We start from the raw sequence: 21725 nt of genomic DNA on the forward strand, positions 1-21725 counted from the left end.
CAACTTCTTGCCACTAGGCCACCAGAGCTCCCTCTCTGTTCTACTTCTTTTGTGTGTGTGTGTGTGTGTGTGTGTGTGTGTGTGTATGTGTGTGTGTGTGTGTGTGTGTGTGTATGTGTTTTATTATTTTTGTGTGTACTGTCAAATCAGATCTGACTGGTACAGTTCCTCCTTCCTCCTTCTTCAGCAGAGCATCTGGTGGATTTGAACCGCAGACCTGCAGGATTGCAGTGCAGCTTCTTGCCACTAGGCCACCAGAGCTCGCCACGTTGATTTTTTTAATACTCATTTTTAACATCTTTTAAGATACTTCCTGAGTCACTTTATACAGATACCAGCGTGGTGGTTGGTGTCAGACTCCCTGTCTTTACTTCAGAAGGAGGCGAGAAAGTCACGGTGTGAGTAGCCCAAGGCTGCTCCTGTGCGGTGAAGGTCAGACATGCCTTCTCCATCGTCCCTTCTTTTTAGAAACCGTTTCTGACACCAGCTGTCCTTCCCCGCACTGTTGCTCTGCTGGGCTGACTTCTTCATGGCGGTGGGGATGCAGAGCCCACAGCGTGTGTTCCCAGTGAGTATTCTAAGCTCTGGTTCTGCCCGTGGCTCCCTGGAGGCGCCCCTTCCACCAGCGAAGCCTGGCCGTGGGCCCCCGGTGCTCTCCCACCGCTGCTCGGCGGCCTCCTATGGCCTCCTCACTCCGTGGCCTGGAAAGCCCACTGTGCTGGTCTCCTGGACCTGCCCTGCCATTGCTTGGCGACCACTTCTGCTGTGTCACCTTCTCTTGCCTTCCCCAGCAGCACAGCTCTCCTCTCTGGTGACTCTGGGTGAAAAGCAGGGCTTCACTCCTGGCTCTCGTGTCTTGGTGGGTAATTTGGTCATTTTCTTGTTTCTGAGATTGCCTCCCTTTAGAGCCCAACAAGGCGGCAAACGGATTGCCTCATTAGGGTTCTGGGCACTGTTTGTGTGGCCCGTGCACGTCCGTGGTGCACGCCTGTGGTGTACGTCTGTGGTGCATGTCAGTGGTCCCCACTGTGTAATCTGGTGGGTCGTCACCTTGTGGGGCATTGTGGCTTCCTGTGATGCTCACAACCGTGCCACCTGTATTTCAGGTACTAGCGCGGTCACCCATGGTGGACAGACAGACTTCCCCAGGCTTCTGGGGGAAGACAGAGTAGGAGAGGACTGCTGTTGGCTTCCTCTGAGAAAGACGGCCAGTGAACACTGTATGAGAAGCAGTGGGACATTGGCATCACACAAGAGGCCGTTGCCTCAGCTTGGAAGCTGTTCACGGTGTGGCTGGAAGAGGTCTCCCAGCTCGTGTGGGGTTAGCCTGCATGATGGACAGAGAAAGCTTCCAGGACCCTTATTTGCTGCTGTGACTTGACTCCAAATGTGAAGAAACAGCTGTAAACACCTGTTAATAGTGGGAAGGCGGAATGTGTGCGTTCAGGGAAGCAGAAGTTTGTCATGAAGGAAGTGGAGGGTGTAAGATCAGTCCCCTCGAATCCGTGGGCTGAAATGACTGGCTGTGGCTATTCTGACATGGGCAGCTATGGTCCACCATGTCAAGAATAACGAACGGAAGAATGATGTCACATCTATTTTCTTGTCCTTTTTTTCCAGTCCCCACGGTGTTTTATTGAGAAGCCTGGGTTTGGGGTGGAGGCTGTGCCGGTAAGAAGGTGTGGGGTCACTTGGTGGGGAACCATGGCTTTTACTGTGACGCAGACCCTCGGGCAGTGGGAACTTGGTGCTGCGGTCATGGAACTGCCTGGCTGCGGGCCGACAGCACTTGTTGGCTGCCATCTCCTCCCCCTTGGAGACCTGGACAGAGTGGGCCTGGGCACGATGCTGAGGAGCTGTGCTGTGGTGGTGTTGGGTGACAGCGCCTGCGGGGATTGGACCCTGGAACTCCCGGTACACGCTGCAGGTCCCTCCGAGGGAGTCGAAGCTCAGCCAGACACCAAAGTTCTTCACGCACAAGGGGGGCTTCTCAGACACCTGTTCCCAGTGCCCAGTCGCCCCAGAAGACTTCGTCTCCTTCAGCTGTGACACAGTACCAGAAGCGGGACTTGGCGAGACATGGTGGGGGAAAAGGTGCGTGTGAGGTAAAGCGATGCTGTCCAACGTGGGCAGGCAGCGCTTACCACCTTGTACCTAAAAGGGGTCCCTGCGACCCTGGTGGTGGTTCCTCAGTGCTCACTGTGGCCCACAGAAGGATGTCACACTCGTTCTCAGAAAGGATGTCTCAGCATCTGTCCTGAAAGACACCTCTGTGGTGGGACCCACTCATTCACCTACAAGGGCGGCCAGCTCATGTGACTGTTGGGAATTGACATACAGCCACGTAATTGCTGGAGATGGAGGAAGGTGATGACTCTTTAACAACTCTTGCAGTCTGAAGTGGATCGAGTAGGCATTGATAATTATTGATGACCGTGATGCAAATAATTGAAATAAAAAATAACTGTTAACTAGAATGTGTGGTATTGGTGATACAACCAAGCCAGAGAGCTCATGATAGAGTTTTGTGAGATCAGTGACTGGCTCTTTGTAAATACTTTTTCTTTTCATCTACATCAGTGGCTACTATACACATGTCTTTCACTAGCTCCTTGGAGGCAAAGATTCTGAGGCTTCGTCTGACATGCTTTGGACATGTTGTAAGGAGGGACAGGTCCTTGGAAAGGGACATCATGCTTTGGAGGATGGAGGGACAGTGCAGGAGAGGAAGACCCTCTATGAGGTGGATTGATTCAGTGACTGGGTTAATCGGGATGGGTGTATCGGAGACAGTGTGATTGGCACAGGATAGAGCAGAGTTTAGGGCTGTTGTACATAGGGTCGCAGTGAGTCACAGGTGACTCGATGACACATAACAACAACAACAACAACAACAACAACAAGATGGAATAAACAAGTGAAGTGAGTGTGCCCCACCTGAACTTAGAGACCGTCTCAAGAATAGATGTGCCACATTCAACACCTGTGGCCAAGAAGCAGGTGTGTTGTGGGGTAACATCAAGGACATTGAACATGAAGAAAGCAAACGGTGATCAAAAATGACAGGAAAGAAAGAAAAGCCGGAAGTGGACACCAGAGGAAACTCTGACACCTGCTTATGAACATAGAGTGTTAAAGCAAGAATTAATCAAGTGCAGAAACGAACAGACTTCAAAGGACATGTCAAAAAGACAAAGTGAAAAGTTGTAATTAAACATGTGAAACCCAGGAATTGGAACACCAAACAAGAAGAACACATTTTGTATTTTTTTTTAACTGAGTGAAATGAAGGAGAAAAAGAAAATCAAGCCTTGAATTACAATACTGAAGCATTCTTTGGGGAGCTCTTGATTGCCTCAGGAAGCATCAGAAGATGGAAGCAACCCAGAAGAGCTCTGTACCACACAGACCCCACCCAAGTCCAACCCTTCCAGGAGGTAGCGTGCTGTCAGGAGCTGGTGGAGTGAAGGAGGGAGCACCCCACGCTCCATGGCGGCCACCGGTGAAAACGAGGCTCCAGGAGTCACCAGAACACCAGCCGAGGTGCGTCCGCAGGTGTGGGATGCTGGAGGCGCTCGTTATCTGTGCCAAGGAGTTCGAAAGACCTACCTGGCCCCACGACTGCAGAGAGAGGCCTGTGTGTGCTCACTCCAACAGTGTGGAAATTGTCGAATGATAACTTTCACACAGGTACAGTTTTGATGAAGATAATTCCAAAGTTTGCAGCAGTGTATTAATGGAGAATTGCCGGAAATTCAAACTGGGTCCGGAAGAGACTGTGGGGTGTCATTGCTGATGTCAGAGCTTGGCTGCAAGCAGACAATACTAGGGATCGATTTACCTGTGTTCCATTGACTGGTCAAAGGCACGTGATTGTGTGGGTCATAGCAAACTGGAGTTATCGTTGAGAAGAATGGTGTGTAGGCTGGCTCTGGGTGGGAACATGTTGATGATGTGGTTGAGGATGGCATCCTGGGTGAGAAGAAGCAGACAGGTGTGGACTCCCAGTGAGAGAACTGATCAGTCTTGCTATCCGCCAGGCTTAAATAGAACTGTTTTAGGGACAGAAGACAGGAATCTCTAATGACCAAAGACAGAGGCATTGTGGGGTAGAAAGAACAAAACAGCCAGAACTCAGCACGAGTTCTTAGGGACCAGACATTCCTGCTGGCAGTGGAGAGACTGCAGCAGGAGCAGAGACCACCACCCAGGGCCTTTGCTCAGGCTCCTTGGAGGACTGTGGCCAGGGAGAGGCCATCATTGGCAGGACTGAGGCAACTTTGTGACACTAAAGCTGTGAGGCGGAAGATCAGAGAGCTGTAAACTTGCTTGAGATGCTTCCTTGATGAGAATGAAATCTTATTTCCAACCTGTATTATAATCTGTTGGGAGGATAGAAGGAGAACTGATGTCTTTGAGCTGTGGTGCTGGAGAGTACCGAATATATCATGGACTGCTAGGCTAGGAGAACAAACAAGTCCGCCCTGGAGAGGGTGAGACCAGGCTGCTCCTTGGAGGCAAGGATTCAGGGGCTTCATCTGACATGCTTTGGACATGTTGCAAGGAAGGACCCGTCCTTGGGGAGGGACGTCATGCTTAGGAGGGTGGAGGGACAACGCAGGAGAGGAAGACCCTGGGTGAGATGGATTGGCTCAGTGACTGGGGCAATGGAGGTGGGTGTGTCGAACACGATACGATTGACTCAGGATAGAGCAGGGCTCAGCACTGTTGTCCATGGGACCGATGTGAGTTGCAGGCGGCTCGATGGCACAGAACAACCCCCACGCTGAGGTTTCTGGCTTCCAGCTTCCCTCTTGTGCAGGTGGGAGCACAGGAGAGGAAGACCCTCGGTGAGATGGATTGACTCAGTGACTGGGGTAATGGGGGTAGATGTGTCAGAGACAGTGAGGTTGGCGCAGGATAGAGGCAGTAGCTTTAGGGTGCTAAGCCTTACACCTTGGAGCTAGAAAAGGAGAAATACGTGAAGAAACAGACTGGGGAAGAGAGGAGCTGTGTCACGTTATGATCCCCCAAAACAAAGACCTTCCTCACCCAAGAGCTGAGGCTACAGTGGGTTATGGGCACAGCAGTCAAACTGGGCAATGTCTCCCTGTGCGTCCTCCCGGCACCTCCCTGATGACTTAGACGTCCCTTCACGCTGAGGTGCTGACCTCTGTCCTCGTCCCCAGATCAGCTCTGACTCCAAGAAGCCAGCTGGGCCCCCTCCCTGGTTTTCTCACTTACCCACAGTGGTCTAGCTTTATGAGGCTCCACACCGCTGTCTGAAATAGCGGGTGCACCTGCTGTGGTTGCCAGGCTCACTTGCCGATGGCTTCCAGGGTGGGAGGTGCCCAGGCTGCGGGTGGGGTGTTTGGTCTGCGTGCTGGGCACTGCTCTCATGGTGGCTGGACCAGCCCTCAGCAGGGGCTTGGTCTGGAGTCCAGGGCAGCCCCACAGTGAGGAGTACTGAGTACTCTGCTGTAGACCAGTACTCCTCACCCTGCGAGGGGCTCTGTGAGCGCTCCGTCTAAACGCCCCAGTGTCCATTCACTCACAGAACGCCACTGTGCAGATCAGGATTCCTCACCCTGCGAGGGGCTCTGTGAGGGCTCCGGCTGGACACCCCAGTGGCCATTCACTTATGGAACGCCACTGTGCATACCAGGACTCTGGCTCCTTGTCAGTGACCAGGCCTGCTGCAGCGGGTCCAGCTCTGTCCCCATGGGGCATCACTCTCGCTCACCATGTCTGAGGGAGAACACCTCCTGAGGCAGTGACCCTGTCCCTGCACTGGCTGGGTGGCCTCGGGCCAGTCCCCTTGAGCCTCTGGGCCTCAGCCCTGCTTCACTGGACCACCAGCTGGAATGGTGTGTGTACGGTGCCTCTTTGTAAAGGACTTGCATTGGAGGGAGGTCGTGCCTTGGGAGTTAGTCTGACTGGCAGGCAGTGGATTGACCACAGGTCCTGGGGCAGCTCTGGGAGTGGGCAGAGGAGGACAGCAGAGGGGAGGACCATGCTGGGCCTGAGAGAGTTGGAGGCCTCCTGGGGGAGCGGTGGGGAGGGGAGGATGGTCTGTGTGCCCGGCCGTGGCCTCTAGAACCATCTAGACATAAACTCTGAGAACAGGACGGGCTGAGACAGAGTTCCTTTCTTGATCTGGAGATCTTGGAAGAGGTGAGAGGTGAGGCTGTCCATTGCTGTCTTTGGTGACAGCCGCTTACTTCCCTCTCTCCCCGAGATGACCCGCAGTAGTGCGCTCTCCTGCTTTGTGACCCCATTTGCTAGGGGGTTTTGTTGGAGGTGGTCTTGTGTCCTCCAGAATCATCACTGCATCCTCTGCTGTCTCTCACCTTTGTCCCCCGAGGTCCTGGAGGCCCAGCTTGAGGGTTTGCTTACACATCTCTGCTTCGCTCTATGGCAATGGTGGTGGTGTGGTCATAGCCTCGGCTGCTGACCCAGGGTCAGCTATTGTGAACCTAGATCCTCTCTGCAGGAGGAAGACCTAGCTGTGGTCCCATAAGAACAACAAAAAATCCACTGCCCTCGAGTCCCAGTGACCCTGTGGAACAGAGCAGGACCGCCCGTCAGGTTCTGGGCCTGTGATCTTTGGGTCAGCTGACTGCGTTACCTTCTCCCCGGAGCTGCTGTTGGATTCTGGCTGCTGACCTTTGGGCTACTGGCCAGACACGTTGTCACTGTACCACCAGGGCAGAATCAGGATCTTCAGCCTTGGGACAGAGGGCCTCTGAGCGGCCATTCCTGGCCATGGGGACCATGGTCCTCTCCCAGGGAGCTCCCTGGGGCCCTTCCACAGACACCCCGCTCCACACTCTCGGTGTGTCCACTGCACTAGACCTCTCCACAGTGGGCTGTTTGTGCTTCTGCTACAACTAATGTCACTGATGGACACTGTATGTGGCATTATGCCCAGGGGACACTCTCAGGTGAACAGCTGGTCTCTGCCTGGACTCTAGTTTGTTTTTTTGGTTTTTTTTAGATTTTAATGAAGATTTATCGAGAATTTGGATTTCCATTCATTGATTATTGCACATTTTCCTCCCTGCCCACCCCACCCCAATTAGCTTTTCTCTTTGAAAAAAAAAATATTTCATTGTTGTACAATCCCCTCTCCCCATCCACTTTACTATGCAGCTCTTAACTCTAGACTGTTGTGCAAATAATACCTAATCATATATTCCTTTTAAGCAGTTCTCTCCCATATCTGTTTCAATGCCATGTGCATTATTTATCCCCTCTTTTCTTAGGTTACTCCAACCTTGATGTCACCTCTGTTTTACAACAGTGGCACTAGGCAATATTTGTCCTTTTGTGACTGAGATATTTCACTCAGCATAATGTCCTCCATGGTCATCCACTTTGAATAATATTGCATGAGCTCCTTGTTTTTCAATGTAGCATAGTATTCCATTGTATGAATATACCACAGCTTCTCTAACTATTCATTTGTTGAAGGACATTTGGATTGTTTCCATCTCTGCTATTGTGAACAATGCAGCAATAAACAAGGGTGTACATGTATCTGCTTGGGTGGCAGTTATGGTCTCTTTGGGGTATATTCCCAGTAGTGGAATTGCTGGGTCAAATGGTGTTTCTATTATTTCCAACTTTTTGAGAGAGCACCATACTTTACTGCCTTCCAGAGTGGTTGCACCATTTTACAGTCCCACTAACAGTAAATAAAGGTTCCAGTTTCTCCACAACCTCCCCAGCATTTGTTGTTTGCTCTCTGTTTAATTTTGCTGTTCTTACAGTAGGGCTGAGATGATATTTCGTAGTTGTTTTGATTTGCATCTTCCTTAGAGTTACGGATTTTGAACATTTCTTCATGTGCTTGTTGGCCATCTGAATGTCTTCTCTGGTGAAGTGTCTGTTCATATCCTGTGCCCATTTTTCAGGTGGGTTGCTTACCTTTATCTTGTTTTGGTGCTCGAGTATTCTATGAATTCTAGATGTAAGTCTCTTATCAGACAGTGTCATTACCAAATATTCTTTCCCAGTCTGTGGCTTCCCTTTTTACCTTTTTTTTAAAATTTTATTATTTTTTTGTACGTGTACCATCAAATCGGATCTGATTGGTACTGGAGGAGATTGCCCCTCCTTCTCAAGCAGAGCATCTGGTGGATTCGAACCGCGCACCTCTGGGATTGCAGTGCAGTTTCTTGCCGCTAGGCCACCAGAGCTCCCTTTGGAGAAGTTTTTTGATGGATTTGATTCTTAGAAGGTCCCATTCATTTATTTTATTCTCTCCTGGTTGTAGGTTTTTGAGGATGCTTGGAAGACTGTTTATGTTGTGGATTAGTGCTTCTAGAGTTCTTCCAAGCTTTTCTTTAATGAAGTTTATAGTCCTTGGTTTCAGTCCGAGGTCCTTGATCTGCTTTGAGTTGGGTTTTGTGTATGGTTTGAGGTGTGGATCTTGCTTGAGTTTTCTGCAGATAGTTTTCCAATTTTGCCAATAACATTTGTTAAAGTATTCTTTAAACTTTGGTTATGAGACCCTTTTCTGAAATGTCACTGCCAAAACGTTCTCTTTTCCAAATCTGTGGGCTTTTTTATGGGGACTTAATATTATGTGTTCATGATAGGAATAGAAAGAACAATGGTAATTATATAAAATATAATGTATGTTGTACATAGGGTTGCTATGAGTCACAGGTGACTCGACGGCACACAACAACAACAATAACAACAACAACATATGAATGTGTAAAACTCAAAGTATATGTACAAAACATGATGTATATGAATGATTATAGGAAAATCAATAAAAAAATTTTTAAATGTGAAAAAAGGCTGTAATTTCCCCACTTAAATGATTTAATCTCCTTGCCAAAAATCAGTTGACCATAAGTAGATGGGCTGATTTCCAGGTTCTCGATTCTATTGCATTGAGCTATGTGTCTGTCTTTGTACCAGTACCATGATGTCTTGACCACCATGGCAGTGCAGTAATATTTTATATCAGGGAGTGAGATGCCTCCTACCTTGTTTCTTTTTTGAAGGAGTGCTTTGCTTATTCAGGGTCTACTTCTATTCCAGATGAAATTGGAAATTGCCTTTTCCATCTTGTTGAGGAATGGGATTGGTATTTATATTGGGATTGCATTGAAAGTGTGGATTACCTTTGGTAGAATTGTCATTTTCATAATATTGAGTCTTCCTATCCAAGAACATTGTATATTCTTCCATTTCTCCAGATCTTTTTTTGTTTCTTGTAGTAATATTTTGTCATTTTCTTTGAATAGGTCCTTTGTGTTTCTAGTTAAATTTATTCCCAAGTATTTAATCCTGTGATTAGCTATTGTGATGGGTATTGTTTTTCTTAGTTCCAGTTCTATATTCTCTTTGTCACTGTAAGAGAAACCGAATTGATTTTTGTATGTTGATCTTGTATCCTGCCACTTTGCTGAGTTGGTCAACAATGTCTAGTAGTTTTTTTCTTGCTGAATCTTTAGCTTGGACTCTTAAGGAGTAAGGCTTCTAAGAACTTTCTCATATAAGCTTTTTAAAAAACCATTTCCTCATTTTTATTGTGTTTTGAATGAAAGTTTGAACGAACTGTTTTTTTCTGTGCACATTTGCTCCATGACGTCAGCCAGGACAACCACATGACCACACCCCTGGTCGCTCCCTGTGAGTCTCCTGTCCCTTCCTGCCTCTGAGCATTGTCCCTGGCAATGCTGCCCTCTTTGTCATGGGCACCTGACTGTTTGGAATGTCTGCTGTACCTGTCCACTTAGGGGTTGATCAGTCAGCCGAAAGTTGAGGCATGGGACGTGCTGTTCCAGGCTTGAAGAGGGGCCAAGGATCATAATATTGAGGTCCCACCATTCTGTCTCAGACCCCGAGCCTGGCCAGCTTTTTGCTTTTGCACTTTTCTCTGTGTTTTCGTGCCTGCTCTGTCCAGGGCCTCCTTGCGCAGCGGTCAGCAGGGGTAATGAGATGATTGGGGTCTTCTGTCTCAGGGCTGTGGAGTTTACGCGGCCGCTCGCTCTGGGGACTGACTGCTCTCCTGCTGCCTTGGAGGCTAGTTTCCGTTGTCCTTGCGTGAATACTCCCCCCGGTGGGATGGCTGAGCTTCTGGAGCACAGTGCGTGGTTCTTTCTGGGAACCCTCAGGGGTAGGGTTGCTGAGCAGCGGGAGGGGCACATGCTGCATTTTCACAGAACAGCCAGCCTTTCCCGGGACAGTGTCTGAGCATTCCAGTACCGCTTCCTCTTCACCAATATTTGATGTTGTCTGTTCTTTGTTCACCATGTACCTGCTCTTATTTTTGCTAAAAAATGAGACAAAAGTAATTCACTGTTTCTGAATGTATACTTCAGTGCATCTGCTGTATTAGCAGTCATGCACCTGTCCCCTCTGACTGGTTCCAGGCCATGTCCACCACTTGGCAGGAACCCATGTACTAATGGCCCTCTCTCTACTCCCACCCCAGCCCTGGCCGTCACAGCCCTGAGCCCTCACAGCCTCCTGGCTCTCTGTGTTGACCCTCTCCTGGAATTGCAGGAGTACTGTACGGTGCCACACTGTCTGCCCCTGTGTGCCTGGCTCCTTGCACTCAGTGGTGTCTCCCGCTGTCATCGTTCAGGGGCGTGTTGGCTGAGGATGCTCCCCTGTGTGGGTGGACCACACTGAGTGTGTCCGTTGGCCCCCTGATGGACACTTGCACTCTTGTTGCTGTTGGGCTCCTGACACTGGGGCTGTGAGTGTTGGTGCTCACGTCTCCAGTAAACCTATTCTCTGTTCTCCTGGCCATCTCCTAGGAGTGGACCTGGCTCACGTGGTGAGTCTGTGTCTGACCTTTGAGGACCCTCTCTTGCTTGCACTTCTCTCTGCACTGTCCATCTAGAAAGTCTTATGGGTGGGCTTGGGTATCTGAATCTGTAACTCTCAGCCTCCTTACCCACCCAACCAACCCATGACTGACCAGTGAGGCCCTGGTGGTGCTGGTGTGTTGGTGGACAGAACAAGAGGAATAGGGCACTGTCTGTATGCTGCCTGTCTTCTCCCACAATGCAACTCAGCCCACTGTCCAGAGAAGCCAACACCATGAATCCCCTCCCACTGCCCAGAGCAGGCCAGCACTGTGGACCCCTTTCACTGCACAGAGGCCAACACCATGACCCTTCCCACTGCCCAGAGAGGCAAGCACCATGGACCCCCTCCCACTGCCCAGAGAGGCCAGCACCGTGGACCCTCCTCCATTGCTGAGAAAACATGTTCCCCCATCTCATTGCAGCTGCCCCAGTGGACTCGAGTGAGCTCCAGGAACTGTTCCAGGTGGCATCAGCTGGTGTCTTCCGCATCAACGCCAATGGTGAGTCTGTGCCAGACGTGGGGATGCCGGGGGGTCAAGGGCACTGGCAGGGATCTTGCCCTGTGTTCGGGACCCAGGAGTTGGAAAGACAGGAGAAATCTGGCGCACCTGCTGCAGGCTGATGTCCCTCCTGCTCTTGTCCCGTGTTCTCTGGCTCTCCTGCCCCATCTCTGTCTCCTGTCTTAACTTCTGTCCTCTGGCTGTCCCACCTCAACTCCTGTTCGTGTCCTCCCTACACTGTATCCTCTGTCCTCAGCTCACTCTCCTGTCCACTGGCCCATGATCCTTCCGTCCTGCCCTATGTCCTCCAGTTCTGCCATCCCAACTCCTGTCCCCATGTCCCACCAGCACGGTGTCCCGTGTCCTCAGCTCCCTTGCCGCCTTATACCTCTTCCTCTTCTCTTGAGCAGTGACCTCTTTGGAGAGGAACCTCCGGTCTCTGGGGACTCCGAGTGACACCCAGGAGCTGCGGGACACCCTGTGAGTACGTTGGGCCGGCTGTGTGTCTGCTGCGTGCCTCACGGGGCCTGCACAGATGAGGCCTGAGCACGCTTACACGTGGGCACGCTCACAGTCAGGCGCCCCTCACATCTGGGTACCTTTGCACACCTGTGCACCCCAGCACACCCCCTCACACACCTGGGAGTTCTCACACACCTGTGCACCCTGGCTCATCCTCACATACCGGGAGTCCTCACACACCTGGGAACCTTGGCACACCCTCACACACCTGGGCATCCTCACACACCTATGCACCCTGGCACACCCTCACACACCTGGGTTTCCATATGTGCACTCACCCACACCTCCCTGACCGCGCAGGGCCTCACACACCTGTGGAAGGCTGGTCCTTTCTGGGGGCTCTGTGGATGGTGCAGGCTTGTGTCCTCCACACGCCAGTGATTGGCTGGGCCTGCACGCACCTGGGAGGTGGGGAAGGTGTCTGCTGCCTGTAGCCAGCTACAGGTCTTGGAATGCATAGGGTCTGGGGGACTGTGTGGTCTGCTCTTGGGACTGCAGTTCAGTCCCAGGGGGGCAGTGCCTCAGATGAGCCGAGTGGAGGAAGGCCAATACCACTATGGGGCCAGGTCTGCAAGAGTTTGCCCCTCAAATGGGTGGGTTTGTGGGAATGCTTGGATGAGGTGGTCTTAGGGGTCAGGGGCTGCACCTCCACTGGTGGTCCTAAGACAGGACAGCAGCAGCCTCCTCTCAGAGTTTGATCCAGCCTTCCTGGGAGATGGTATATGTGTCAGGACAAGGTTGGGTCAGTGCCAGTGCTGTCCAGACCCCTTTCTGCATCCGCTCTCACACAACCTGCCAACCGGCTGGACCTGACAGGGAGTGGCCCTAGACCCCTTCCTGGGATCCACACCCTCATGAGGCCTGCCCACGGAGCTGGACCTGACAGGGAGTGGCCCTGGCAGTGTGATACCAGGGAGCTCGAGAGCTGACGTACGGTGTGTCCTGGTCCAGGCCATAACCCTTTGTCCTTCCCTTCTCTGTGACACTGCCTAATCAGGATGCCGGTGCTACTAGGGCTGCAGAAGGGCTCTCCCACCATGCCCTCCACCCCACTATGTGCCAGACTTCCCTTCAGGCCCCTGCCCCTTTCCCAGGCATCCCTCGTCCTTCCAGTGACTGTGTGCTCGGCCAGGGCCTCCGCCTTGGGCACAGGGCTGCACATCTCAGTGCTGCATTAGCTGTGACTGTTCTTTGCATCTTCTTTTTTTTAATAACATTTTAAAAATTTGTTATTATTAATTTTAATGAAAATTTACAAAGACTTTGGATTTCCATTCATTCATTGTTGCACTTTTCTCCCTGCTCACCCATCCCCTCCAGTTCACTCTTCTCTTTGAAAAGTAAAAGAAAAATTCTTTCATTGTTTTACAATCCCTCCCCCCAGGTCCACTCCACTGGGCAGCCTTTGCTCTGGACTTCTGTCATGACAGTAATACCGAATCACATATCCCTTTTAAACAGTTCTCTCTCTCTCTATCTGTTTCAATGCAGTATACATAATTTATCCCATCTTTCTCAGTCTCCCCCAATCCTGATATCAGTCCTGTTTTAAAACAGAGGCACCATGCAGTATTTGTCCTTTTGTGTCTGAGATATTTCACTCAGCATGATGTCCTCCGGGGCCTTTGCTTCTTAAGTGGGATTTATTTTTCCACCAGGGCACCTGTGTGCACAGGGGAGGTGTGGCTGTGAGAGGTGTCTGCGGTGTCCCCTGGGCTTCTCTGTTCCCTCAGGCCCCAGTGGGCCTCCCCTGGACCTGCGTCCACATGGCATCTTGTGACCTCAGAGAACTTTTCTGAAAACAGCCTAAAAGCAATTTAACCAGGGCCAGCAGCATCTCAGCACCTTTCCAGTGTGCACAACTTTTGCACAGAGTTCTAGAATGTTCCTTGGCCAAGTCTTCATGTAACTGTGAGCTCTGAACCTGTGTGTCCCATGGGTCGAGCAGGCTGTTTTGGGGACCTAGTGTGCCTGTGGGAGTCTTGCTCTCTCTGTTAGGTGAAGGGGTGGCATCTTCACAAGTGAGCGGGGCGACAGCTGACCCCAAGGGTGGAGTAGCAGAGGGCCTGGCCCAAGGAGGGAGCACCCCCGTCTCCCCAGGTTCAGGTTCTGCAACTCTGGATTGAGCCTGCCCGCCCCCACTTGGAACCTGGGCCCTGGTGGTGCTTTCAGGCCTGTGAGCGGGAGTTGTGCAGAGGTACACAGCAACAGTTAACCTAATTGCTGGCAGTTCAAACCCAACCAAGATACCTTTGGAGAACTGCCAAGTGGTCAGCTTCTGTTAAGTCCAAGAAAACCTTGATCCTCTGCCCCTCATGCGGTCACTATGAGGTGGTGGCTTTTCACAGGACAGCCACTTGCCACTGTGCAGTGACCTGCATGGCTCAGCATGGCTGGCTGGACTCCCATTTGTGGACTTGTACACCTCAGTGTGACGTTAGGGGCCCACGGGCCTGCCAGCTCTGCTTTCCCTGTTGACGGGAGCTCCCGAGGAGGACGCAGAAAGGCAGAGTCTCCGCCTGCTGTCTGCTCTCTCCTTGTTTAGAGTGAAGATGACTCGGACTTGTACCCGGGGAAGAGCGCCTTGGGAGAGGCTTTGTGGATTCTGTTTTATGAGACGCTTGCTGGGCCAGGCCCGAGTTTTGCCATCAGGCTCCGGTCAGGCGAGAGCATGGCCAGGGCTGCCCGTCTGGGGACAACCCTTAGCATGTGGATGGGTCTGTGAGCAGCGTCCCTGCCCGCAGCCACTGAGGATGCTGTCACTGACCAGGAGACAGCGTTCTAGAAGCTTCCAGGTTTGGGGCCTGGTGTGACCACCAGTGTATCAGGAGCCTACCTGTGGGCTGCCTGTGCGGGAAGAAGGCAGCCAGAGATCACGTGTCATTTACCTGCAGGATGGACCACGCTGCCATGGAATCCCAGGGACTCCGCGCAGCCTGCATGCACATGAGTGGAGGATTCTTCCACCCACTCAGAGTCCACTTCCTGCCCAGAGCCTGGGTGGGTGGGGGCGGAGGGCAGACACAGGCTTCCTGACCGCTAGGCCCTTCGAAGCCCGAGTGCAGGAACAGGACAGGCTGGCCAGTCACTGTGACAGCCAGTGAGTGGTGGTAAGAGGGCAACCGCAGGCCCCCGCACATCCGGCCAGCCTTTGCAGACCCTCCGTCTGGTATTCTGTGGTTCCTGCCATGGTGACCACTGCTGCCCTGCTCTTCCGGTGGAGATCTTCGTTGCTATGGGAACAGCATCATCTCCAAGAGTGGTGCTTTCTGCACCCCAGAATGGGTGGGTGGTGTCCCCGGTCGTCATGCCCTCGTCTCAAGCTCCCTCCTCCATGTGTCCTTGGCAGGCTTGTCCATCCGTCTGCCCCACTCCAGCCCTTTCCCTGCATCACCCTTCCTTCCTCATCCGGCCAGTCATGGGAGAGGGCACCATTGCTTCCTGTGCAGGATGACAGCTGTGTGTCAGAGCCCTGCACAGGCCACCAGGGGGCTTGGGGACAGACCCACTTAAAGTTGCTGTCCACCCACAGCACTGCCGGGGGGAAGGAGACCAGGGTTGGCGGTCCGTACAGTATGTCCTCTGTCCCTTAGCTGTATGCTGCTAGAACCAGGGCCGGCTTGGGAGTGGACGAGGGGCGGTCACGAGGCTGGGGATCAGGGTGACCTGATGTTAGGCAGGGAAAAGGTTCTGGAGCAAGGACCTTGTCCAGGGAGGTCATACCAGCACTGTCAGGAGGAAAGGTCTGACCACCCCCAAGGACAGCCAGCCCCTGCCTGTAGGGGTTGGGCGTGACTCGGGCCAGGCTGTGTGCCCCTTCGGTTTTCAGAACCCTCATCTGTGAGCTTGAACCTGCTGGGCTCACGCACTGGGGGCAGACTCGGGCCGAGGCGTGCTGGGCACTGCAGGAATGACTAGATGGAGAGCGAGAAGCGGGCCTTGGGGGCCGAGCTCTCTCGACTGAGCCCCTTTGCCCAAGCCAGGAAGAAGCACAGGTGGTATTTCCTCCACATGTGGTGAAGCTTGTGGGGACTGGAGGTGCCCTTAGAACTCCTGCATACCCCACGGAGCCACTTGGAAGAAGAGAATGTGACCTGGCAGGTGGGGGAGAAGCAAGAGCGCTTTAACCTCTGCCTCCTTCACCACACTCTGGGCCTTCTTCCCCAGGCCCTGCCCTCAGGACACACCTCCTCGAGCAGGGCAGGTCTTGTAACATGGGATCAGGGAGTACTGGACCTCCCTAGCTCTGGGAGCAGAAGGGCATATGTCCAGCTGAAGATGACAACAGACTCCCCATGGAATATCCTGATCTGAGTTGATTGTACCCACCATGGCTAGGCTCCCAGTGCTAGATCTGCAGTTAGAACTGAGGTGCAGATGAGATGAAAACACCTCTCACGATGTTAATCCTGCGCTGGCCCCAGTGTAGTGGCTCTGACAGGGTAAGTCCACTGACAGCTGCCCACGGCAGAAGAGTCCCAGAGCCCTGCTTTCTCCGACAGAGCTGCACGTCTCCATGCTCTCTCCGTGAAGCCACAGACCTCAGCTGCATGCTTGGATCCCAGCTGTTAGCCTTCCTGCAGCGAGCCCATCACCTGGGCCCCTTGGGTGCCACCTCAGGCTAGAGACGTAGGGGCTGGTCAGGAGGGGGCTGGCCAGGAGGGGCCTGGCTCACCTAACTCAGCTGCCTCTCTAGACATGCTGAGGACCCCTTCGCCAGCTCTACTCTCCTGGCACTGCCCCACCTTCCCTGTGCTGCCTCATCTACGGCCCCACCTTCTCTGCTATAGCCCTTCCCACAGCCCCGTTCTCCCTGCCCTGGCCCCGCCCACAGACCGACCCTTCAGCTCTGGCTCCGCCCACAACAAACCCTCCCTGCTCTGGCCACGCCCATAACCCTGCCCTCCTGCTCTAGCCCCGCCCACAGCCTCAACCTCCCCACACCGCTTCCCTTCCTGCTCTGGATCCGCCCACAGCTCCACCCTCCCTGCTCTAGCCCCGCCCACAGCCTCAACCTCCCCACACCGCTTCCCTTCCTGCTCTGGACCCGCCCACAGCTCCACCCTCCCTGCTCTAGCCCCGCCCACAGCCTCAACCTCCCCACACCGCTTCCCTTCCTGCTCTGGACCCGCCCACAGCTCCACCCTCCCTGCTCTAGCCCCGCCCACAGCCCTACCTTCTCTGCTCTAGCCCCACCCTCCCTACTCTGACCCTGCCTATAGCCACCACACCTGGCTGTAGCCCCGCCCACAGCCCCACCTTTTCTGCTCACTCCATCCCTAGCACACCCTCTTGTGGTTCCATCCACAGCCCCACCTCTGTGTTGACTGTACCCTCAAGCCCCACTTTCTGTGTGCTGGCCTCACTCACAGCCTCGCCCTCCCAGCTCGGGCTGCTCCCACAGCTCCCACGTCTCTACTCTGTCCTACAGCCCCATTCCCAGCACCAACTCTTGGTTCTGGCTCCCCCCTAGCTCCTGTCACCCCCTCCTCAACCCCAAGCATACCTCAGCTTCTCCAGGGCCCCAAAGAGTGTGAAACTCATCTCTGGCTTTTGAGGGGAGGAAAGCTTGGCTCATCCTGAGGCCAGTCGGACCTCGCTGTGAGAGCAAGACCTGTGGAGATGCTGTTTCCCTGGAATTGGGGGCTCAGGTCAGCTGGATACAGTGGGGAACCGGCTGCCAGCACCACAATTGTCCCCACCCCCTATGGCCATCTTTCTCAGAATGTGGTCAAGGAGGGGCTTTAAGTGAGCTGACTGTCTCATGTCAGACTGGGAGTGAACGACCTTGGTAGGATTTTAACTCGGGTGTAGTAGCTAAGTACTCTGTGGTACTGCAAGATGGGGAGTGCTGCCAGGTGGGGAGTGCTGCTGCCTCTTTTGTTTCTGGAATTGGTGCTGCTTAGCGCACACGTTCTTAGTGAAACTATTCTCGAGTCTCTGCTGTGGAGTTTCCTCTTGGAAGTTTTAAGACTTACAACTCAGATGTCTTTAATAGAATCTGAACTGTTTAGATTATTTTTGTTCTAATGTTTTTCAGGGAATGTTACCCGAGTGGCCAGTGCTAAGTTATATTACTGCTTCCTGGACTTTGCAGTTCTCTGAGTAGCCTCGTTTCACATAGCCCTGTCACGTATAGAACAAGGGCCTTGCCACAACTTTGTGGGCTGTCGATGACATATATTTTTCTTTTATATGTGCTAACACTCTTGGCACCAGTAGCCAGGAAATTAAAAGACGTATTGCCATGGGAAAGTCAGCTGTTAGGGACCTCTCCAAAGTACTGAAGAGCAGCGGTGTCTCTCTGGAGACTAAGGTGCTTCTGATACAGACCATGGTCTTTGCTATCACTTGTTTGCATCAGAGAGCTGGACAATGACCAAGGAGGATAGAAGGAGAATTGATGCCTTTGAGCTGTGGTGCTGGAGAAGAGTATTGAGAATACCATGGACCACTAGGAAAACAAACAGATTTGTCCTGGAAAGGGTTAAACCAGGCTGCTCCTTGGAGACCAGGATTCTGAGGCTTCATCTAACATACTTTGGACATGTTGTTAAGGAGGGACAGGTCCTTGGAGAAGGACATCATGCTTGGTAGGGTGGAGATACAGCACAGGAGGGGAAGATGCTCTATGAGGTGGATTGACTCAGTGACTGGGGTAATTGGAATGAGTGGTCAGAAACAGTGCAGTTGGCACAGGACAGAGCAGAGTTTACGGCTGCTGTACATTGGGTCGCTATGAGTCACAAGCGACAACAACATGTGCTAACAACCCATGGTACTGTTAATATGTTTGCTTTTAATAGTTAACTACTTTTTAGAGTGAATGACAGACTTTTTAAAAATTTTAATCTGATTAATTTCTGAAAGATTTTGCTAAAAGATGAATTAATTGCATTAGGTAAATCTGCTGTGAGGGACCTTTCCAGAGTACTGAGAAGCATTGATGTCATTCTAGAGACTAAGGTGTAGCAGATCCAGCCCACGGTCTTTACAATTACTTGCTATGCATCAGAGAGCTAGACAGTGACTAAGGATGACACAGGAAGAATTGATCCCTTTGATTTGTGGTGCTGGAGAAGAGTCTTGAACATACCGTGGACTACCAGGAAAACAAATAACTCTGTCTTGGAGAGGGTGAAGCCAAGTATCTCCTTGGAGGCTGGGATTTTGAAGCTCTGTCTCACCTAATTTGTTCATGTGGACATAAAGAGACCAATCCTTGGAAAAGGACATCATGCTCAGAATAGTGGAGGGACAGCACAGGAGAGGAAGACCCTGATGAGATGGATTTATACAGTGACTGGGGCAATGGGGGTACGTGTGTTAAAGTCAGTGAAGGGCTTCAGAGTTGCTGTACATAAGGTCACTATGGGTCACAGGCAACTCCTACAGCATATAACAACCACAGCAACAATAGCCTAGTTAACACTTTCTATGCAGAGGTTTGCTGATAACACATGATCTTTGAATTTTTCAGACTTGACATAGAAGTCTCTCTGAAGTGCTTGTTTTGAAATAACGTCTTTATTGTGCTTTGACTTCTGGGTTCACAGCTTTGTGAGCACCTTAAGGATACCTTTCCGTTTTTCCTGGCTTGCATAGTTCCTCATGAGAAGTCCGCTGTCATTATTGTTCCTCATATGGTATTTCTTTATCTTTCATATTTAGCCATTGGAATATGTCTTGCTTAAATATATGATTCTAACTGTTGCCTCTTGCACATGCAGAGGCTGGACAATGAATAAGGAGACAGAGTTGATGCATTCAAGTTGCCATGTTGCAGGGTATTAAATACAACATGGACTGTAGGAAGATTAGACTTACCTGTGTTGAAAGGAGTAGAGCCGGAATATGCTTAGATGTGGACATGGTAAGACTTGGCCTCGTGTTCCTTGTTCATGTTCTCAGAAAGGACCCCTGGTCTTTGGAGAAGGACATCGTGCTTGTTGAAGTGGAGGTCAATGAGAAAGAGGAGAACCTTCATAAGATAGGTGGGCACAGTGACTGTGATGATGAGTTCAAGTGCAGCGTTGATGGCTAGGCTGGTACAGGTCTGGGCAGGGTTGGCGCTGTCGTGCGTGGGTCACCCGGTCAGGATCAGTGACATTAAACAGTGAAGCCCAGTGTTTGTGTGGTTCTCTGCCCTTCACTTATCTGGGTTTTGTTGAACTTCTTTGTTCCATGAGTTTATTCTTCTCATCAAATTTGGGGGAGCCATGGTCACTGTTTCTTTATAGCCTCTGTTACCACCTGCCTGCCCTCTTGCTGTGTCCAAGCAGGGAGCTGGTCTCAGGCCCTTGGGGACTGGACTTCTGGAAGTCCTCACACACCTGACGGTGCTTGTCCCTGTCCGTCCTGACTTGTTAAGGGACACCTTGGTCCCTGCCTGGAAGCTGAGGGCTCCATGTGTCCTCTGTATCCCCCAGTGCCACCCTCACCCACTCCTCATGTCCCACAGTGTTCTGCTCTGCTGTGCCCATCAGGGCCCAGGCCTCCTTTGCCCCCAGGTCACCTGTGTTGGGTGGGTGGTGTGGGAGGGGAGGTGCGGGGGCCCTTTTGGGGCTGGAAATCCACTTTTCAGTGAGACTCACCGCTGTCCTCTCTCTCCTTCTCACTCTGCTTCCTCCCCCTGCTGTGACCCTGTCTGTCTGTCTGTCCGTCCTCCTGTCTCTCTGTGGGCTTTCCTCTGTCAATGTCTTTTCACTTTCTTCTCCCTGCCCCCTGGCCTCTCTGGCTCCGTCCCACTGGAGTCCACTCCTCCTTGGCCTCTCTGTCCTCTCCACTTCCTTTTCTCCTGTGTCTGTGGTCCATCTGCACATCTCCCTGTGGCCCCTCTGGTCATGTTGTTGTCACCCACAGGCACACAGTGCAGCAGGAGACCAATGCCACCATCACAGCCAGCACTGGCGCCATGAAGCAGCTGTCGGAGCTCCTGCGAGGCTCTTCCCGGGTATGTCTCCTGAAGAGCGGGGTGCAGCCAGGGAGGGGCACAGAGCCTGGGCTGAGGGCTGGCAGGGACGGTGCTGGAGACTGAGGGCACCGGAACGTCGTGTTCTGGGCCCAGACACAGCTGACAGCACACCTGAGTCCAAGACCCAAGGGTGTAGTGGCTGTGCTCGGCCGCTGGACGACTCCACAGGACTCAGCCAGCACAGGCCCTGGGAGAGGCCAGCACTGGCCTGTGCTGAGCTCGGTAGGGGTTCATCTCAGGGTGGTCGTGCCCTGTTCTCAACACAGTGGCCCAGCGGGGCTTCTGGACGGTGTTTCTCCTGGGGAGCTGCTGCTGGGACCCCCCTCCAGCCTTTCAGTCTGCTGACTGCATAGCAGGGGGTCCGTCAGGCCTTCTTAGGGAGAGAGGAGGAGGCATGAGGCCAGGGTTGGCAGGCCGTCAGGGTTCGTGGGCAGAGCCTTACCCCAGATTAGGACGAGGTGTGACTCCAGAGGGCCTGACGGGGCACAAGTAGTGTAGCCCAAGCACAGGCTTTGCTGGTGAGGTTCATTGCTTATCAGTGCAGCCTCACGTGCTGGACGTGGTCAGGGGCCTGCACTCTGGTCTCAGTGACCTGGCTCAGACCCTTATGCCGTCGCCTGTGTGACTTTGAACAAGCTCTTCAAACTGGAGGCCACGTCTGCTGAACTGCACAAGGAGCTGGTACTGTTGTTGTTAGGTGCTGTCAGGGTGGGCGTGGCTTATAGTGACCCTGTGAACAACGGACCTGAACTCTGTCCTGTTCCGTCCTCAGCAGCTACTGCACGCTTGATGCGTGTGTGCAGTGGGGGTGACGGCGTCTGTGGTGACCTGTGTGCAGTGGGGGTGACGGAGTCCGTGGTGACCTGTGTGCAGTGGGGGTGACGGTGTCCA

At 52.5% G+C, this 21725-nt stretch overlaps 1 protein-coding gene across 1 annotated transcript in view; it reads left to right on the plus strand.

Annotated features, from left to right (window-relative positions):
• Window positions 1–21725, plus strand: part of TSNARE1 (t-SNARE domain containing 1) — a 62144-nt gene that overhangs the window by 14802 nt on the left and 25617 nt on the right. The window contains 3 exon segments of the mRNA XM_006879447.1: window positions 11261–11338; window positions 11749–11818; window positions 20723–20813. Of these exon segments, the coding sequence (XP_006879509.1) occupies window positions 11261–11338; window positions 11749–11818; window positions 20723–20813 (239 nt within the window).

This window comes from Elephantulus edwardii, unplaced genomic scaffold, assembly GCF_000299155.1.
Source record: "Elephantulus edwardii isolate Elephantulus edwardi_28Jun2011 unplaced genomic scaffold, EleEdw1.0 scaffold00003, whole genome shotgun sequence".
Lineage (NCBI taxonomy): Eukaryota > Metazoa > Chordata > Mammalia > Macroscelidea > Macroscelididae > Elephantulus > Elephantulus edwardii.